The sequence below is a fragment of the Tympanuchus pallidicinctus genome, unplaced genomic scaffold, assembly GCF_026119805.1.
Source record: "Tympanuchus pallidicinctus isolate F22 unplaced genomic scaffold, pur_lepc_1.0 scaffold6, whole genome shotgun sequence".
In the NCBI taxonomy this organism is placed as follows: Eukaryota; Metazoa; Chordata; class Aves; order Galliformes; family Phasianidae; genus Tympanuchus; species Tympanuchus pallidicinctus.
The window spans coordinates 22,133,603-22,154,860 of NW_026294780.1; the positions used below are offsets into that span (position 1 = coordinate 22,133,603).

General features: G+C 38.0%; 1 protein-coding gene across 4 annotated transcripts in view; it reads left to right on the top strand.

Moving 5' to 3' along the window:
- The first annotated feature begins 283 nt into the window (after positions 1-283).
- Positions 284-21,258, top strand: part of UGGT2 (UDP-glucose glycoprotein glucosyltransferase 2) — a 74,428-nt gene continuing 53,453 nt past the window's right edge. For 2 of the 4 annotated variants that reach the window (XR_008211682.1, XM_052705821.1), the window contains exons 1-7: positions 284-482; positions 1,734-1,816; positions 9,540-9,670; positions 10,447-10,559; positions 14,311-14,485; positions 17,047-17,143; positions 18,022-18,100. Coding sequence is in view for 3 of the 4 variants with exons in the window: in XM_052705821.1 (XP_052561781.1) it covers positions 337-482; positions 1,734-1,816; positions 9,540-9,670; positions 10,447-10,559; positions 14,311-14,485; positions 17,047-17,143; positions 18,022-18,100 (824 nt within the window). In the remaining variant the exon portion in view is untranslated. Of the gene's footprint in view, positions 483-1,733; positions 1,817-5,295; positions 5,354-9,539; positions 9,671-10,446; positions 10,560-14,310; positions 14,486-17,046; positions 17,144-18,021; positions 18,101-21,258 lie in introns of those variants that run through there. The other 2 variants (XM_052705819.1, XM_052705820.1) reach the window with 2 other exon arrangements.

Sequence of the window (21,258 nt, forward strand, 5' to 3'; positions counted from 1 at the left end):
GATTCAGCTGGAGATGAGCTCCGCCTCAAGACCCAACCGCTACCCACGCTTCATTGCGCGCGCAGCGACGCCTCCCCTCTACCCGCCGCTACTCCACGCATGCGCTGAAGCTCCGGGGCCGCGTGTCAAGGCATAAGCGCGTACAACTCCACTATATTTATATGCCGTCTGTCCGTGATTGGCCCCTAGCATGGCCAATAGTCCGATAGAGAGCGCACAGGACGGCCAATAGAAGTACGGCATTGGCTACGTGGGCGGGGCGAGGCGCGCACGCCGAGCTCCGGGCAACGGGGGCCGTGTGGGCGGTGATTGTCCGAGTGTGGTTCGCGCTGTCTTATGGCTGCCGACTCGCTGCTGTTCGCCCTTCTGTTCCTCCTGGGGGTGCGGCCGTGTCCCTGCCGCGGGGATCCGGCCTCTTCCCCGGCCGTGACGGCTCGGCTGGCGGCGAAATGGCCGGCGACCCCACTGCTGCTGGAGGCGAGGTGCGTGCAGCCCCCGCCGCCCTCCTCGGGGGAAGGGAGCGGCGTTTGCTGCCCAGGTCGGGGATCGGGGGGCAGGCGGGCGGGTCTCTGTTCTCTCTGTTCTCTCTGTTGCTCGAGTTAGGAAAACTGCTCAGCTTCTTCGGTTGTAATGTGCCGTTACCACTCTTTCCCCTGTCCTCAGCGTACTATTTCTCATTATTCTGTCGTCACCCTACTCAGACGCTTTGCTGGTGGAGTTAGTTGATGAGGTGGGTAACTGAGCAAAAGGGCGTCCCGTCCCTGCAGGTTGTGCCCTGCTGGATGGGCCCTGGAGCCTGGGCTCGTGAGTGACAGCCCTGCCTACATTAGTGGGCTTTGAGGTCCCTTCCAACCCAAGTGATTCTATGGTTCTCTGATGATGTTCTTCTCACCCAAATTAAGGAAACGCGTTAACGAAGATGAGGAGCTGCAGTAGTAAACCGTGTCTTCTAAAAGCATACTGTTAATTTGCAATCATAAATTCAAAATATTGAAGCCTAGATGCTTTCCAGTGTTGGATGTTTGTGGCTCCCGAGCCAGTTTGTTTTACAGAATCTTTTGTGACGTGCTTAATGCTGTATGAAGGAGTCCCACAAAAGGGAGAATTGCAAGCTCCTGTCATCAAAGTGGCAAGGTTCCAAAGTAAACATTAGAAAACAATGCACTCATGATAGTAGATGTAAGGGGGAAGGAAAAAAAAAAACCTGATGTTTCCTTAAAAAAGACTTTAGAAATGTTACCAGTAAGTGTAAAAACTGTATTTAGAATAAAGTAACCCCAGCCTTTTTCAATTATAATGAACAACCCATCTTTGAAAGTGTTTGAGAGGTTGGGACCTCCCTTCTTTATCAAAGTAAACATTGTAATGGATAAAAGTCTTGACTGAATTAAAAATGTAACCCAACACTGTGTTCTTATTTGTATGTATAGCTGCTATTTAATAAAAGTTTGTATTCTCAACTGGTTTCATATATAACAGTATATTGGTGAGCGTATGGAAAAAATAAAGATAAAATACATTGTGTTTATTAGTAGTCTCTTTACTTTACAACCCTGGCCATAAAGTTTGGTAGTATTTTGTTCAAAATTTAACCAAAACATACCAATTATTAAGTGCTCTATTCTACTGGGTATTTGTTTTTGTTGTTACTTCAGAACAACTGAGGTTTTTTACTATGGTATGTCTTTGAAGAAAGTCAACCTATGGACAATTCATTTTTATTTTTTAAACAGTGAATTTATTGCAGAAGATGGTAATGAGAAGTTTTGGCAGTTCTTGGAAACTGTACGAGAATTAACAATTTATAAACAAGGAGGTAAGTTGAACAGCATGCCAGTTTCAATAACCTTTCTATAATTTTTGAGCATCAAACTAAGACGTTGGCTAGTTGCAGTCAGGTAAATCCTCTCTCTTCCATGATTGCTTGTTAAGTATTTATCTTTCAGAAATTTCAGCTTATGTTTTCCCAGAGAAAATATTCTACTACTGCAGGGCTATTTTGAAAACAAGGAAGACGAGATGGACTGAACTGCTTTTACAGCATGGAACAAAAATGCTAAGATTAAATACACCTACCCTCTGATATGATTCAGCAAGAGTTTATAGGATATTCAGAATTAATGTGTTGTGGAAGAAGTATGTTTGAAGAGGAGAGAATCCCACACATGGCTAAAATAAGAATGATGGCTAAAGGAAAAAAAGGAAGAAAGCGTAGACATATTTAATACTTCTTGCTGACAGAAACTACGTTAAAAGCTATGTTAGTGTTTTAGAATAATACTGATGGCAAAACATAATAAAATCCTTTCTGTGATGACAGAATATTAAGTTCCTAGAATTTTTGAGATAAAATCAACTGAATTAATTGTAAAGGTAAGTGAGCCATCCCAGAAAATATCTTAGGGAACAGTTTAGTAGAAAGTACAAGAACTAATAATGAAAAATGCTTCAACAGGTTAGTCAATATTAAGCCTATTTGGAAGTTTAATAGATGAACTAAGTGAGAAGGCTTCTGAACGAGTTAAGTTTGTTTCATTTGCTCTTTATTTCAAAACGGTAGCATTCATTAGGCATGAGCATGAGGACGTACCACTAGAAGAAGCTTTAAATACATTGAATGCTAAAGTAAGTAATCAGGAGCTGAAAAGTAGGAAAATCATACCAGCAACGTAAGTGTGATGATGGAAATGAATCCCTATCGTGCCTGGAATATAATATATTGGAGGGAAATAGAACTCAAGGAACAACATGTCTCTGCAACTATGACTGAATACTAGTCAAAAAGTTTTTTGTGTCCCTGTGGGTAAGTCTGTGAGAGCATTGTTTGAGTGCTTAGCAATGCCCAAAGAAGTGATAGACTTAGAAAATTGCTGGAAAGGGAACAGAGACCAGCATAGTGAACAACGTTTGCTTGCTTATGATTGCATGGAGCGTTTCTGTGTTGAGCAGAACATGATGTTCTGTTCTGTTTTCTCACTGCCCTTATCCCATTACCTTTCATTTTTTCAGAAAGGATCTGGTAGAAGCAGGTAATGTACATAGAATTGTGATTGTAGGTGTGGGATGTAAACTGGAAGAACAAAAAAAAAAAGTTACGTGAGCTAATGAAAACTTGAGGATAGTCTGATGTCAAGGATATGAACAAAATGGGAGAATAACTGACTACAGTAAGCCTGAGTAGCGAATGCTGTATGGAGCTGTTTGTGTGAGTGTGAGGATATGGAAAATGGAACAAAGCTCAGTCTGATTTGTGTCTGACTGCTAGTGGCATTTGTTATGTTATGTACTGTGGCAAACTGTTTAATGTGTTTATCAAAGCTCTGGGTAGTGTCTTGCATTAGAGCTGCCACAGGCTTGTGGGTGGTACAGAACTGGGGTAAATCAGGAAGCTGGCAGCCTGGAGAGATGGGCCAGGAGAAAGATCTGAAAGTTCCGCATTAAAGACACTTAAAGGATTCATGCACGTGGGCTGGAATAACTTCAGCAACAGGGTAAGAGTGGCACTGGATGAGTGGAAAGCAGTTCTTGAGAAACAGAGCTGTATATTCTTGCATTGAGTTTCACTGTGCCATTAGGCCCATGAAGGCCAGTTATATACTGGGTTGCTTGAGTGTAGTAGCAAGCAAGTTGAGAAATGTGATCATTTCACTATGGCACTTGCAAGACTGCTTCTGTACTGCTAAGCCAATTTGGCACTCACATTATGAGAAAGACATTGGCATACCAAAGCAAGTATAGGATAAGATCATCACAGTGCTTGGGGATCTGGAGCAGATTCGTGAACTGGTTTATATTCAGCCTGAAGGGGAGGAGAGTAAGGGCAGATCTTATATCTCAGCTACCTGATAGCATGATGTACAGAAGATGGAACCAGGCCCTTTGTGGAGATCTGCAGTAATACAAAAGGAATCAGTGGGCAGAAGTTGAAATATGAAAATTCTGGTTAGAGAGTGGGAGAAATGCTTTTGCCGTGGGTGTGAGTAAAGAGTGGAACAGACTGTCCAGGAAGGTTGTACAGTTGGCATCTTTGGAGGTATTTGGAACTCTGTGTGCAAGGCCCAGAGCAGCTATATCTAGCATTAAAATTGGATCTCCTCTAAGTAAAAGTTTAGGTGAGATGACTTCTAGAAGTCATTTCTAGATTTATTATTATTGTTTTGTTTTGTCAAAATGAGCAGTTAAGGTATGGTTGATATGATGTGAACAGTAGGTAAAAAAGATTGGTTGAGGTAAGTGACTTTTTAAGTTGTGATCTTTATGATATGAACAGTAGGTAAGATGGATAGCAGTAGGTTGGTTTTGTCCAGGAAAAGAAAATCATAGAGGGTTAAGAAATTCTAGATTTTAAGCTTAAAAACTGGGCTTATAGCAGACTTAATGGTAGATTTATATCCCAGTGTACTGTTGAGTATTTTAGAAAAGAATGGAGTATTGGAGGAGATAAAGGACAATCAGAAATATCAAGTATACTGCCTTTTTTTTTCCAAGTCATTCCTCAGATGATTTCAAGTCTGTTGTTTTACCAGTCTCTGAAATGTGTTCTTTTAAATTCAGAATAATCAACATTGATTGTTAATGTGTTCATTTAAAATTTTTAGCCATAGCAAATTTGGCCTATAGTTTGCTTAGCTGTTGCATATGTAGAAATTTAACAAATTTGAAAGGAAAAACATGTGTGGAATTTGGTGTAGTATTTTGTAGAGTTAGTGTGATTATTACAACACTTTCTTTAATAATGACTCAAATCAACTTGACATGAATGAGCATATATGCTATGAAAAATATCTGAAAGGGTAATTATGAGATACGCACTATTAAATTAGACTGAGATCTTCAGGTAGCATGGACAACATTCTGTATATTTACTTATGAAAGACATTTGGATCTGGGCTTGTGGAAAGTTTTTGAATTTGCTGCTATTTTGAGCTGCATGTAAGTTATAAAGAACTCAAAGATTTAAACATTTAATGGTAAAGAGAAACACAATACAATAAAATTGCAGTTTAAACTTGCTGCTGATTTTGTATCTCAAAAAGTTAATTTAGGAACATGGAGTGAAGGTAAGTAGTTACCTGCTGACAAACAGTAACTGGAGTGCTTATTGTCTTCCTAAGTGATTTAGTTTATATGTTGAGTTATCAACTACCTCACAAATACTGAAAAATACCCAAAGCCAACTACAGTAACAAAACAGACAAAACAAAAAGCCCCTCATATGCTAATAAGGAAACTTCTCCAGAAGAATAGAGCAATGTATTCCATATAAACAGCAGTAATGCAGATTATCTTTTGCAGATATAGAAAGTTTATCAGTGCACACTTATTAGATCAACATTATTCAGAACTAGAACAGGTAAGTGTTCTTATGCCCATACCAACTATACTGAGGAATAATACAGTCTCACAGGCATGGCACTTTTCCGTAATAATCACGCAATATTGTGCACTGTTCTGTTTATACTGGCATCTGGCTTGAATTTATGGGGTTTCAACTGGCCAGTGATTGCTTGAACTGCTGTTACCTGGGCACTCTAATTCCCTGACAGGGTCTGTAGATACAAATACACATATAGATGCTTTTGGAACAATCCCCAAGCTCTCGTACTTCAAACCAGTAAGTCTATCACTCTGGTCTTCTGAGTTTATTACATCCCTTTTGGTTGCTCACCCTGCCTCCTGTGCCTCAGTACTTTCAATTCTTATGTGAGGCACCAGCATATTTTCAGATTAATTTTGGGGTGCTTGTTCTTACTTGGCATGGAATCACAAGAGCTCTGATAAAGACCTTTGCTTCCCTTCTGTGACCATCCTGGTCCTCTCCCTTTTGGTACATTGTATTTAATCTACCTGTTACATGAGATACAGCTGTAGATTTTGGACAGAAAATGCAGATGTTAAATACTGGCTTACTTCTTAGCTATCTACTTCGGTTCTTGTTATACTTAGCTTGGCTACAGAAGTTTAGAGAGCTATTCAGCTGACAAATTTAGGCATCTCTAGGGTGAGCTAAATAGCTTTTCATGTTTTGTTGAATGCTAGACTATATTGGTTAGAATGGCAGTTTACAGATTGTACACGTGCAGGCTCGTGCATTTACATTTGGATGTTTCAGATCTGGTGCTGTATCCCTATCATTGCCATCTCACTTATTTTTTAATCAACTTTGTTAATGAATTTAATGGCTCTATGCTATCATGCAACACTTTATGACCAAAACATCTGTTTCTCCTTGATTCGTTCTAACATCCTAGAAATGTATTATAGCTTCCACTTTTCAGCATAGAGTATGTTGTTAACAGTGTGCCTGAAGGGCAAGCAATTGTCAAGTTTCAAGAAGCAAATACTATATGAAAACAGTTTGAAGCATATAATAATCTTAGAAAAAAATGTTTTTTGCATGTTTGTATAGTTGTTGGTGTGGATTGATTTAACATGCTGAAATTTAAAGAGGTACAACTGTGTACCTGAGTGAAGCCAGCAGGGTTAGTGTAATTAGAAATAGTCCATTTAATTTAAAGTTTGATGGAAATGATTGTACACAATTTATGGGAAGGCAACTCCTTAGAAATCCTGATTTATTTTTTTTTTTAATAGTAAATTATAACAAGTGGAGCCTTTCTAAATAGTGAATGTTAAGGAGAAGGCAGAAAGTAGGTCCTAGAAGCTCTAAGAACAGAAGTTTGGAGGTTATAAAAAGGAAAGTCAGAGGATAGGAAGTGCTTAGTTATGAATATTGTATACAAACAGCACTGCCAATCCTAAGGCAAATAGTAAGTGAAAAGATAGTTCCGTGATTCAGACATTTTTGAGTATTATGTTACCAGAGAGATATTTCATAATTTCCAGAAATTAAAAAATAACTTAACAAGCTTGAGATACAGATTAATGAGTAAACATTAGAGAAAACACTCCTTGCTAACATAGAAAAAAAAGAAGTTGAGATGGTATCTTGCAATAGTAGAAGTATTCCTAGAGTACTTGGGCAAGGAAACAAGGCAAGGAAGAAACTGCTTAGTAGGTGTGTTCCATTTAATGAATAATGGGAACGAAATCTTGCAATGAAAACTCAGGGTATCACATAAGCTGTAATTAAAATTACCATACAGGAACAGTGAAAGACTCTGATATTTTGGTATGAGAATGACGAATGATCAAGTGTTGCCACATTTCTTCTGCAAATTTTATCTTGTGTTTTTTTCCTTAATCTCCCAGGTTATGGGATTTTGTTGATTTTTTTTTTTTTTTAACTCCATCTGAAGAGATCCTTTTCATGAGGACTTCTAAGCTCAGAAGTTTATTCACATCTAGAGTTGGGTGCAGTTAACAGATAGTTCCAAAACTGTGACCTGCTGGTTATGGTATATGTCTTGGGACCATAGCAAAGTAGTATCAAGTTGAGAGCTGCAGTCATCATTTAATACAGGTATTTCTGAGATCTGCTGCATCTGAGTCAGGTAAAATGGGACATGTAAGGTCATGAGAGATGATTTTCAGGCTGTAGAAATCCCTCTGGGACGATAATTCCGTTTGCGCAGAAAGAGTACCTTTAAAATACAAGAACACAGATAGACTTGAGCTGGACAGTGGGACTGGTTTCTCCACTAAGTTCACTTTCCCTTAGAATCATAGAATCATAGAATCACCAAGGTTGGAAAAGACCTAAAAGATCATCCAGTCCAACCATTCACCTATTCCCAACAGCTCCCACTAAACCATGTCCCTCAACACAACATCCAGCCTTTCCTTGAACACCCCCAGGCTCGGTGACTCCACCACCTCCCTGGGCAGTCCATTCCAGTGCCTGACCACCCTTTCTGAAAAGTAATACTTCCTCATGTCCAGCCTGAATCTCCCCTGCCATAGCTTGAAACCATTCCCTCTGGTCCTATCACTAATGACACGAGAGAAGAGGCTCTTGCTATAAGTTTTCAACTATTTAGGAAAATATGGTAATTACACATGCAAGAGATCCTGAATTGCTGCAAGAACAGCTAGTATTTATTCATATAGTAAAATATATGCTGATTACTTAGATTTTTTTGGCCACAGTGTCAGTTCTGCATTGGCCTGTGCTTATTTCAGCTGTTCTTCAGTGGAAGACCGATCTCTGGAACAGGGATTGTGCACAATGTGTGTTATGATAACAGCTTTTGTTTGTGTTTTGTGTTCAAAGGTATGTAGCCCTGTATAATACATACAGACCAGTTCAAATTTTTGATACACGTTATTTCTTAAATTCTTTAAGAAAACACTGGTCTTTTTCACAACTTGGTAAAGAGTACTACAACTTCTTCTAATTGGGCTTCTTTGTCTTGTGCCTGAAGAGAGCATGAGACTATTACTGTGTATCTCAGAAAATCAACCCAACTCTGGGCTGTATCAGAAGAGGGGAGGCTAGCAGTGAGGTAGGTGATAGTCCCACTTTGCTTTGCCTTTATGTGGCCCACCTGGAGTTCTGCATTCAGCCCTGGGGTTCCCGACATAAGAAGAATGTGGAGCTGTTGGAGTGAGTCCATAGAAGGACTACGAGGATGATCACAGGCAGGAGCACCTCTCCTATGGAGACAGGCTGAGGGCTAGTTAGGCTGGAGAAGGAAGGCTCTGGGGAGACCTCATTGCAGTCTTCCAGTATCTGATGGGGACCTACAGGAAAGCTGGAGAGGGTCTCTTCATAGGGAATGTAATGATAGGACAAGGGTTATGGCCTTAAACTGGAAGAGGGTAGGTGTATGAGAGTGTTGAGGTGCTGGCCCGGAGAAGCTGTGGGTGCCTCATCCCTAGAGGTATTCAAGGCTGGTTTGCATGGGGAACTGGACAGCCTGACCTGGTGGGAGGTGTCCTTGCCCACAGGCAGGAGGTTGGAACTGGATGATTTTTAAGGTCCCTTCCAACCCAGATCCTTCTGTAATTCTATAAACATTTCACTTCAAGAAGAAATAGAAATTACTGATTTCCAGCCACAGTTCCTTATTATATCTTCTGTTGTTCCCAGACAACATTCACCTTCCTTTTTTACTTGGAGTCCTAATTTTGTCTTTGAGAAGGCAAGATTGTTTGAGTTACTGGGATGAGAAGCCACATCACTTCTCATAATCTTGTTCATCATGTATTTCTAGGGAAGAAATATGATGTGAGAGTAGACTAAAGTATATCACCTTCAGAGGAGCTTTATTAATATAAGCTACATGGTTCGAATGTTCCTAGACTAAATATGAGATAACAATTTGAAAATAATGCTGATTAAATGTAAATAACCTTCAAATGTTGCATTAAAAGTACAAGGTTGAAAAATAGAAAGAAATTAATAAGCTCTATTCAGTACTTTGAAAATGCTTCAGGTGTTAACTAGTGCTGTTTTGCTCACTTCTGGTTCATTTGTGTTACGTTAGAATTGGTAGTAAAGGCAACAATTATCAGTGGACAATGCTGAAGTGCCTGACAGTGATGAAGTAAAATTTGCATATTCAATTGCACAGATAGATTCGTCATGCAGTTAGAGGCTGAATACTAAAAATTTGTCCTTTTTTTTTCTTCAACAGATACAGAGTATTCGTATTACAATTTAATCTTGAAGAAAGCAGGACAATTTTTATCCAATTTCCAAATCAATCTGTTGAAGTTTGCGCTTTCCATACGGGCATATTCTCCAGCTGTTCAGATGTTTCAGCAGGTATATTTGAGGAATATATTCTCTGATCCATTTGGTGAATGATTTATGTGGTATTTTGGCTTCAGAGTAAACAATGTTTATTATTGCAGTTCAGCAATATATATGCTGGTGTTTTTGTTTTTGGTTTTTTTGCAATGAAATCTGATCTGTATTATAAAAAGCATAATGTTATGTTTTATAAGCTAGTTTTATTGTGCAGAATAATAATTTGTGCTTAATTAGATGAATAACTTTATTTCCAGGGTAAATTTTTTTGAGTTGTTCTTTCTTAAAACTCAAGTGGTTTTATTTGTTTCTTTGTTTCTTTGTTTCTTGTTACATTGCTTTAAAGACTGTAATGTGAATTCAGACATTTCCCAAAGTGTGAAATTTTCAAAGCATTTAGATCTGTTATTTAGTGGAATTCTCTTCCATTGTTTGAATATTTCAGAATTTGAAAGATAGAGTAGTCTAATACTGACAGTAATTAAGATTAAAAATGCGTTTGGTACAGTCTGTGACATCAGCCTATGGAGGACATTTCTGAACCCCATCATTGCAGAACATAAATAGACTTGCATTTTCTGGAATCCGATCACATTTAATAGATTGCATCTCACAAAGTTTGGTCTCAATCTTCTAATATTTTCCATTACTGTTTTCACATGTACACAACTTTGAATGGGCTTAATTAGAAACACAACTCAATGACAGCTGTTATTTTAATCAGAGGGATGTGAGTTTAAGTTGAAGTGCAATCAAAGTATTCCAGTTAAGTATAATTGTTGAAATATTAGATTGCAGCTGATGAACCTCCACCAGAAGGCTGCAGTGCATTTGTGGTTATCCATGGGAAGCACACCTGTAAGACTAATGAAATTAAAAAGCTTCTGAAGAAGGCTAACAAGAGGTAAATGTAATGATTTTGTTTTAAGTGAAAAAAATACATTGCTAAAAAAGCAAAATGCATTATAGCACTTATACTTGTAATATTTTGGAATTTTACATTCTATATACTTCATATTCTATATACTCTATATACATCCTCATAAATCAGTGCTTACAGCATGTTTAAAATACACATTATTCCAAAAGAGTTACTTTTGGTTCTTGGATATTTTAAACACTCAGTGTTGTGGAAATTCATTAATTACATATCAAAATACACTTTTAAAATAAAATACAGAGCTTTGCTTCTCTAACCATGGGAATATTATTTTTTTTTGCCCTTTTTGTTGATGTGAAATAGTCAAGTTTACTCTACAGTATGCAAACATACCATTTCATGCTTCGGAGTCAGTACTTCTACCAGCAGTTTTTTATGTAGTCATTGTCAATGTATTTGAGGGTTTCTGAACTGTAGGAGTGAAAGAAGAATCTGCATAAGCTGGCATAACTTTTCTTAGCTTGTGCTAGACTTTGCACCTATCAAAACTCTGCAGGTTTTGTCCTGTAGAAACTAGCATCAGTCCAAAATGAGTTTCAGCCATGAGATAATGTAGAACCTATCCAAATAAATAAATAATTATGAAAGCAAAATGTTTAACCTGTATCAAAAGGAGATTTGAACCTGAAAGATAATGTAGTTGAGCCATAATTCTTGGAGTTTAATTTTGACCAAATGTAAACTGTGGGGGGAAAAAAGATAAGAAATTACCACAGTGTCTGTATATAGTGTTCTTATAAAGCAGTTTACTGCTCCTTTTAGGTGGATTCTGCAAGTTCTTCTTTCTGGAGATACTATTCCCAAATTTGCAAGAAAATTAGGACACTAAACAATAGAATTATAAAGTTTTCAAAGTTGAAAGAGACTACTGGGAATCATTAAATTAACTTTAAAAACCCACAGGAAAACTGAAGGGGTTTTTTTCGTTTGTTTTTCTGATTTGGTTTGGTTTGGGTTTTTTGTGTGTGTGTGTGTGTGTATGTACAGGTTACATTGCAACCCTTATGGCTGCAGGGACAAAATCTTATTGAACTTCCTCTACTTTTACCAAGCCCCAAAATACCTGAATCACTCAGATATTTAGAGTTCCCAGAGCTAAACTTTTACGAAAAAATGTTCCCCTCCCAGTAGTTTCCACTGTTATTTCCAGTTATGCTCTGGGTAGCATCCGCTCAGTCACTTGTGCTGGAGACTTAGAGCTTTAGTGATATAAAAAGGGCTGTGCTCCTCCTCTGTCTTTTCTGTGTAATATACATAATGGCATATGGGACGGTGTTCTGTCTTGCTCCTCTATCTCAGTTGTTCTTTTTCTCTGTGGCGTTTAGGACAAGTAAATTTTTTTAATGATGTATGCTCCTCCCTTTTTTATTTCAAACTATTTTTCTTCTTGCTCTTTGCTTTTTTTTTTGTCTTTTGTCTGTCATAACTCCTTCAGCTAAGCCAGGTATAAGCTAGGTTTTCGGTTGTATTTTTAAGTTCCCTGTATGGAATGGGAATATGAAAAAATACTCTGTTTTTAGGGATTTTAGATTCAAATTTCAGTGAAAGAGAAATAAGAGCTTACAGCATTATTTTGTGCAGATCCATCAGCTCAGTCGGAGGTCTAGGAAGGCTCCAGCACTTTGGACTAAGGAGAGCCCAAAAGGATAAGGTCTACGTGTCAAGGTCAACGTTTTATTTCTGCCATTCCTTTATGCAGCAGCCACCATGATTTGATTTATGTTATGTTCCAGTGGGCTGCGTGGCTCTAATAGGAACTATTTTGTGAAGATGCAAAGGCTGCTCAATAGCCTTGGACATTTCAAAGAAAAATCTTCAGTAGTAAAATGATTAGACTTGCATATCTTGAAAACAACACTACAATTTTGGGGGCATTTTCAGCCAGGAGCAGAAATATCTGATGCTGTTTTTGCAGCTGTCTCTACAAGTTGCCTGCAGTACTCTAGTAGCTGGCTAATGGCTGCCAGAACCCACATCCGCATATTATTTTATCATTTTTGCCTGCTGATCTTCTGTTCCTTACTTTTCAGGCAGCATTCACATGAGAGTGTCTTTTGGCAGGAAATTAATTAGCTCATAGCAGTAGGAAAACCAATTCTTCCATGGCTATTCAGTTTCAAAGAGAAACAGAGAATGGAGGCTTATCTTGGGTTCACTGAATGCTTTAGTTCCAAAATTACAGGTCATTATGGTAGCCTTGTGCTGTGTTATTTCACTCAGTGCTTATGTTTTTAGTGAAGCTTGGTCGCTGTAACATGAAATGCTTTCTTTAAGACTGTCAGTGAGACAGCTGTTGGTACTTACTGAGAGCAGGAATCATTCATCTCCTCTGCCTAGGTGATTGGTGAAGGAAGGAGAAGCTCCCTTTATTTAGGTTTTTGGTGCCCTGTGAATGACTGCAGCAGTTGTATTCTCTCTGGGTATGGGAAGGAAGTTTCAGAAGTCACATCACTACATTTGCTTTCATAGGGACAAATCTGAATCTGTTCTTGAAGACAGCTTACTCATTCAAGAATTGTTTTAAATGTCCTGATGGCACCTACTTTGCATTTCTTGTCCTGCAATGAGCAGGGGAAAGCTTACCTGACACTTCTGCAACATATGGCTGCATGCTCACAAATTTATTCTCAAGCCAGGCTCCTTCTTTGGTCTCTGCCTTGCAAATGTTGACTCTTATTCCAACAGCTACTAAGCTTACATAGGATGTCAAGGCCCTGAGCGGCTTGATACAAATTGACTCCACTTTGAGTGAGGGATTGAAACAGATGACCAAAGATCCCTTCCAATGTAAATTATCTTGTGATTTTATAAGGAAGATGTTCCTAAGCTTTGCAGCACAGAAACTGTGGCATGTGGAATTCTTCTCAGACCTTACGAGTATGATTTTTGAATGAGTGTGTAGCTGCAGTACACACATTTACGCAGAATGTGTTGGGTTAGAATTTCTTGGCTTGCCTTGGGGAGATTTGGAGAGAGTTTATTGATCCTTCCAGTGTGACTGTACAAAAGCAACTTTGGGAAGAAAAAAAAAAAAAAAGTGCTTATCAATAATTAGCACCTTGAGAATATTACTTAATTGTATTATCTGTTACTTCCCCACTATTTATTCAAATAACATTTGCAGTCATCTAAGAAAATATTTAACTTATTGCAGGTGCAAAAGCGTAACTTTCCTACAGTCTTGGCATTGAATGAGCAGGGTAGGTGGGCAATTAAAATTAGCAAAATGACTAAATTAAAAAAGCTTGATGATGAGTGATAACCTCACTTAGTTTCCATGTGTGTTAGCAGCTTTCTCAAACTTTGCTGAATTTCCTTCTGCTGTTTTGTTACTCACTGATTGCTCTGCATATCTCTAATAGATCTAATGTCATTTCAATTAAAATGTTCTTGCTGTAAGCAATTATTGCCCCAAATGCCGATGCTGTGCTTTTTATTTTGCTCTCTCTGTTGCAATTTGATAAAATACATTAAAGTGCTTATAGTTGATGCTGATTTTTCAGTTTTTGAGACTTTAATTTGAAAAGTGGTGTTTTAAGTTCTTTTGTGAGCAACTGTGATTATTTTGAAATGGTTTTATGCAGCTCGTTCACATCCAGTGTGTGAGTATAAGCTTATCATATAATTGTTTTTCAATTTTGAAGTAGAAAAACTGCCACTGTTTTTATTTCACTTCTGAATACATAATAACACAATTATTTGTTTCTCAAATCAGGCCCAGGCCGTATCTTTTTAAAGGAGATCATAAATACCCAACTCTCAAAGAGGATGGCCCAGTTGTTGTTCTTTATGCAGAAATGGGCACAAGAGACTTTGTTAAATTCCACAGCATTTTATCTGAGAGGGCGCAAAAGGAGGAAATTGTTTATGTTCTCCGGCATTATGTTCAGGTATGCAATTCAAATTAACATTGATTCAGTAAGATGTTAACATGCTATCTCTATTTTTCTTGGGTTTTTTTTGTTTTGTTTTTTTTTATAAATATGCTTTATACATTTATTTTTTTTGCATAAGCCTAAATTATGTGTACTACACGTACAAATTCTAATTTAGAATCACAGAATCATAGTCACCAAGGTTGGAAAACACCTCTGAGATCACCCAGTCCAAGCATCCACCTATCACCAATGTAGCCCACTAAACCATGTCCCTCAGTACAATATGTATATGTTTCCTGAGCACCTCCAGGGACACTGTCTCCACCACCTCCATTCCAGCCCATTCCAGCGCCTGGCTACTCTTTTGGAGAAGAGAGTATTTCCTAACATCCAAACTGAATTCAGCTTTTTGAAAGGATAGATAACAGCAGGACAAGGGAAAATGGTTTGAGGGAAAGAAGATTTAGGTTGGATGTCAGGGGGAAATTCTTTATTATGAGAGTGGTGAGGTGCTGGAACAGGCTGCCCAGAGGGGTTGTGGATGCCCTGTCCCTGGAGGTGTTCAAGGCCAGGTTGGATGGGGCCCTGGGCAGCCTGGTCTAGTATTAAATGGGGAGGTTGGTGGCCCTGCTTGTGGCAGGGGGTTGGAGATTCATGATCCTTGAGGTCCCTTGCAACCCTGGCCATTCTATGTTCTGTGAATCTCCCTTTGCACAACTTGAGGCCATTTGCTCATTTGCTCTAATCCTGTTTCTAGTTACATGGGAGAAGAGACTGACCTCCACTGCACTGCAACCTCCCTTACAAGTAGTTGCAGTTTGTTGTAGAAATTTTCTAGATGAAGTGGTAGACAATACAGCTGTAAAGTTGGGAAAGAAATGATGATATTATCAATCTTTTCCTCTAATCTCTGGTTATATTTCTGGAGTTTGTACACTGTATGAGGATCTTAGGTGAACCTAGGTGCAGAAGGCAGAATAAATGAGTTACAAGGTTTAGAAAAATGGGAGCTAGAGTAGAAAATCAAGCTGAAAAATGAAATAATTAATTACATATGATTTTATAATTTTATATGTTCATTATAATAAAGCAGCATGTCAAGAGTCAATGTCATTAAACAGTTTTGGCATTTGTGTTCCTCAGTGTCAGTGAGGAATAGTGTCAGTATTTTAAAAACAATATTTCTGAATGTTTTCCCTATCTTACTCTTAACACAGAAACCAGACAAAACTAATTCCAGTATATGGAACCATATCATCTCCTGGTTTTGATTCTCAGAAAGTTTGTGTAATTTATATTCCAAGTATGGCTTTTAAATAGTGCAACTAATATAAAAATAGTCTGAAGCACCGAGAGCAATTTTTGCAGGCGAGGCATTTCAGGGAAATGAGATCTGTGGTTTGCAGATTTTTTACAGAATTGTTTGCTCACAGTAATGAAATAGAAAATTTGAGGAAGGCAAACTTAAATTCCAAGATGTGTAGGACTGTAGTTTTTACTGAACTTTTGGTTCTTTTATGTACCTACAATACTCAGTCTCCTTGCTCTTACCTGTCTATGCAAGGTGGTCCCACAAAATGCTTGTTGTCTTTTTCCCTGCACTTTCCCTCTCTATAAAACTGCCCTTCCCTTTTCCTCCTTCCTCACAACTTCCACTTTCTATTTTTCGTTTCCCACTGAGACTGATTATTTTTCATTAAATGCCAGGAGAGGGAGTGTTGAAGGAAGATGGTCTTCCTGCTGTCCTTTTTTTTTTTATTTGCCAGAACCTGTTTAGAGAATGCAGAGCTCTCTGCATTGGGATTGGCTTAGTTGACCTGTAGAGAAAACCCCAGTGCTGCTGGAGTTTTGACTTGTGAGCTGGAGGAGTCTCAACACAAAATGTTCCTTGGAAATCACAAAATAAAGCTGAAGGGCTTTCATAAAGTTCTTGTTGTGCATTTGTAAATCACCTTTTGGAAAGAGGTTTTTCCTACATTTTGGGTGAATTAGAACACTTTTTCAAAAATAACTATCGGTAGTTACCCTGTTGAACATCAAACTTCCACTCCAAAGTTAGAAAAAGTTAGTTGTTCTTATGGAAAAAACTGGCAACAAGATTTTGGCAGTAACACCTTGGTACAGTTTCTTAACTCTTTTGTTTTGAAGGTATCAGCCTGCTGCAGAAATAGAGAGATTCCTCCTAACATTCAAAAGTCTGGCAAAACTACAGCAATATGTGAACTGTTTAATATATTAATTGTAAGGCATCAATAATTGTAGAGTGCTACCAGCTCTGCTTGTTTCAATACTTCTAATAATATGTGAAGGGATTACAGCTTTGATAGCCTTTCCGTGCTCTATAGGAGAAAAAAGGAGTCCTTATTTTCTGTTTCTAATGTTCTCAATGCTGTCAGTGTGCCTGGCATTATTTTTTCTTTATCTACTGTTTTGTGCTTTGAATCATAAATTGAAAGATGAATTTAAGTTACAACTGTCATAACATTTTATAGTATTACATATTGTTAATCTTCTGTGGAGACAGTTTTTTAAGTTATGGTTTTTTGTTCTGTTAAAATAATATCATCAAACAGAAACCACGCTCCAGAAAAATGTATTTATCTGGATATGGTGTAGAACTTGCAATAAAGAGCACAGAATACAAAGCAGTAGATGACACACAGGTTAAAGGTATGTTGTGTTTGTTTGTTTTTTTTTTCTTTCATTTATGGTATCCTATCAGAGATACTATTAAAATATGCTATCATTTGTAGCTATAAAGTCATTAATCTTTTGAAGGTGATACTTGTTATATTTATTTCTTTTTACACAATGAAAGCTTACACATTAAGAACTAAGGCATTAAAATACATGGAAGCATTGTAAACAGCAGTGCTTAGGATATAGTTCACTGCTTAACCCACAATTATTGTTATCTGTTGCTGTACTTCAAAGTGTACCCCACTCTTTTTCCTTTCAATAACTACCAAACTGTTTGATCTTTGATCTCCAACAATTTTGGATGTGTTGGTATCTCTGATGAGGTGATTTTTTTCCTAAATTAGTTCAGATTTTTCTAATTTCTAAAATAATTTTTCATTCTTCTACCTCTCTTTTGGTAAGACTATGGTTCAATAACCTTTGAGCAGCTTCAGAAGTAGATTAACTTTTTTTAAAGGAATCAGACTGTTCTCTGGCTTGTGTCCAATGTTGGAGGTTCCTATTTGGCTGATAGGAGTTGTACCTTAACCACTCAATCAAACTGAGAAATGTCTTTTATGGGAATTGAACTATTTAATCATAGCAGTTTAATTTATATTGAAATTCTAAACATTAGATGAACTAAATTAAAAAAAAATAAATTGAACATTGGTATGTTCTGCAAAGTGATTCATTCTGGTGCCAAAAATATGAAGGCAAAGATATAAATCTAATTGAAATTGCATCTGGGAGTGACAGCTTTCTGATTATATGTTTCTGTTAACAGTTTTATAATTAGCAAGAATTATGTATCGGAGTACTTCAGTAACTTTCTTTTTTTGTACTGCATATATGTGCTGTGTGTTCAGTAACAAATGAAACCAGAAAAGAGGAAGATGAGGAGGAGGAAGAAAGTGATGTCCAAGGATTTCTCTTTGGAAAATTAAAGTGAGTTGTCAGAAGTTATAATGGAACTCTTGCATTTGTTTCCAAAATGTGAACAGCCCCCTGCCCCCTCTCTCCCATCCCCTTCTCTATATATATAGAAGGGAAATCTGTATGGAAAATGCTTTCGTTCTCTGTGACTGAAAATTCTGATTAATTCGTTATTGTATGCCTTGTTAGTGTAAAGATGCAATCATTGTTTAGTCTACTAATTTCAATTTATTGCTTTTATTCCTGATTTTCTTCAAATGTGTGCAATAAACTATTCTCAAAGGCAGAAATTCCCTCTGAGAAACAAGACCTTAGATACAGACATGAAAAAACTGGTGTGATTGCAAAGTGAATAGTCATAAATTTCCTGGGCTTAAGGGGTGATATATTTAATTGTTAATTTGTGTTCTGCTCTTGCAGGAACTTCTGTTTCCAAGTTACAGTCTGTTAATCCAATTGATAGAAGAAATTGGATGCTACTCTCCTATTGAGATCTGTGGGCTATTTCTGGTCATTCATTGATTGATTCATTTCATGATTGCAACCATCAAAATGCTTCCCTTTTCCTGAAGCAGGATTGTAGGTCTTCTTTAGTGTCATTTTCTCTTATCTTTTAAAGCAAAAAGTGAACTTGTAGATATTCTCACCAAACTTTATGGCTTCCCAGAGTTTTGATCTGCTAAATTCTACCGTTTTTAAGATAAACACATTGAGATAGAAGCTCAAGCTTTCTTATCGCTTCTTCTATCTGTAGAGAGACCTTTTGCAGCAGGTTAAATCAGATACTTATGGCATATTTTTATCTGAGCTTTTTTCTTCTTGGATTGTGCTAGGTTTAGCTATACTTAGGCTCTTCGTGTTGCACTGTAGCCAATTTGTGAAGCTGTCAGATGATTACTCAGAAACCAGTGTTTCTAGGATCTCATTTTTTCCATTTTTCATACTGGAGATGAAAGAGATGTGACAAGAATCTTTAGATTGTCCCTCAGTTATAGCCATGCCAAAGCTTATTCTTCTCTTAGCTGTGAAATATTGTCTTTCTAAGATGTTATAACTTCTGCTTATATCCATAACTGCTTGGTTATGCAAAATAACATAATTCATGATAATACATGATAATACATACCCAGAGAAGGACAGCTTCTTTTAAGTAGTCTTTACATGTGCCCAATTTTGTGTTTACATTGATCTGTAGTATAAATGATCAACAGAAACAAAGTAGCAAGCGTCAGACTTCAATCTTGATTGTAGCTTGTAGCTAAGTCTAATTACTCAATTGCCTTTAATTCATAGAAGAGCTGGGGATCTGAAGAAAAAAAAAATTATCAATATAAATTTGCGAGGAAAACAGTTAAAATCGTAATTAGAAAGTTCAAAACTAGTTAAACTGCTAATTCATGGAGGAATTTATAGGAGTACAAACCATGTTTGTCATTTCTACTTGTATCATTTCTGTTATAAGAAAAAAGATGTTTTCTATCTTTGATTCCCTTTTCAGTTAAGCCTGCTTTCTTTGAGGAACCTAGATTTCATTTTAATCCAGAACAACAAACTTCATATATGATTTTTTTTTTTCATATAAAGGGTAACATTCTTTTATAAAAAGCATCCAACAGCTAAAAAAGATTTTGGGGGAAGGAACACAAAATTACTTGTGAAACTTCTTCATATATACAGTGAGATGAAATATTATGGAAATCAGTCTTGATGCTTTAAATATATGGTTTTTAGCTACTTTTTACTTCTTGTTCTATAATCTCATGGAAGAGTCTTGAGAAATCTAAAGGAGATTGTTTGCCATTGGAAAGTCTTATCACAGGCTGAGATTTTGTTTTCGAAGCTTCATTGCCCAACTGTTTTGGGAAAAGATCATAGAATCATGGAATCACCAAGGTTGAAAAAGACCTCCAAGATCATCCAGTCCAGCTGTCCACTTATCACCAGTATTTCCCCTCCAAACCATGTTCCTCAGTACAACATCTAAGTGTTTCTTGAACCCCTCCAGGATTGTGGCTCCACCATCTCCCTGGGAAGCCCATTCCAGAACATCATTGCTCTTTCAATGAAATTTTTCCTAACGTCCAACTTGAATCTCTCCTGGTGCAACTTGAGGCCATTCCCTCTAGTCCTGTGTTACATAGGAGAAGAGGCCAATACCCACCTTGCCACAACCTCCCTTCAGGTAATTGCAGAGAGCAATGAAGTCTCCCCTCAGCCTCCTTTTCTCCAGACTAAACAATCCCAGTTCCTTCAGCTGCTTCTCATAAGACATGTGCTCCCAACTCCTCACAGCTTCATTGCCCTTCTCTGGACACGTTCCAGGACCTCAATGTCTTTCCTGTAGTGAGGGGCCCAAAACTGAACACAGTACTTGAGGTGTGACCTCACCAGTGCTGAGTACAGGAGGATGATCACCTCCCTGCTCCTGCTGGCCACACTATTTCAGGATGCTGCTGACCTTCTTGGCCTGCTGGGCAAATTGCTGGCTCATGTTTAGGCGAGTGTTGATCAATACCCCCAGTCCATTTTTTCCACACATTCTTCGAGCCACTCTTCCCCAAGCCTGTAGCCCTGGGGTTGTGGCCAAAGTGCAGGACCCGGCACTTAGTCTTGTGGAACTTCATCCCGTTGGTCTCAGCCCAGCTATCCAGCCTCTCCAGATCTCTGTGTAGGGCCTTCTTACTGCCAGGCAGATCGACACTTCTTCCCAACTTGGTGTCATCTGCAAACTTACTGAGGGTGCACTCAGTGCCCTCATTCAGGTCATCAGTAATGTTACTGAAGAGGAAAGACCCCAATACCAACCCCTGTGGATCACCGCTTGTGACCTGTCACCAGGTGGATGTATCTGCATTCACCAGATAGCCAAGTTTTTGGGCAGCTGTGCTTGTCTTCAAGTCTAACTAGTGCCTTGCGTGCTCAGTAGCTTGATTTTGGCAGTGATGTTAATTTATGAAAGATTCTCCTGCCTGGCATTCTCATTCCCTACAGCCACTAGCTCGCTTATGTGTTTCATGGGTAATACAACAAGCTGTGTGTTACTGCACAATTCTGGTTGATTATACAGTTAATATACCATTAGATATGTTTTATGCTGTGGTGAACTAACTGTACAGTTTAGTTTATAACATCTTTCAGTTTCATGCAGTAGATAAATCAGACATTGATGG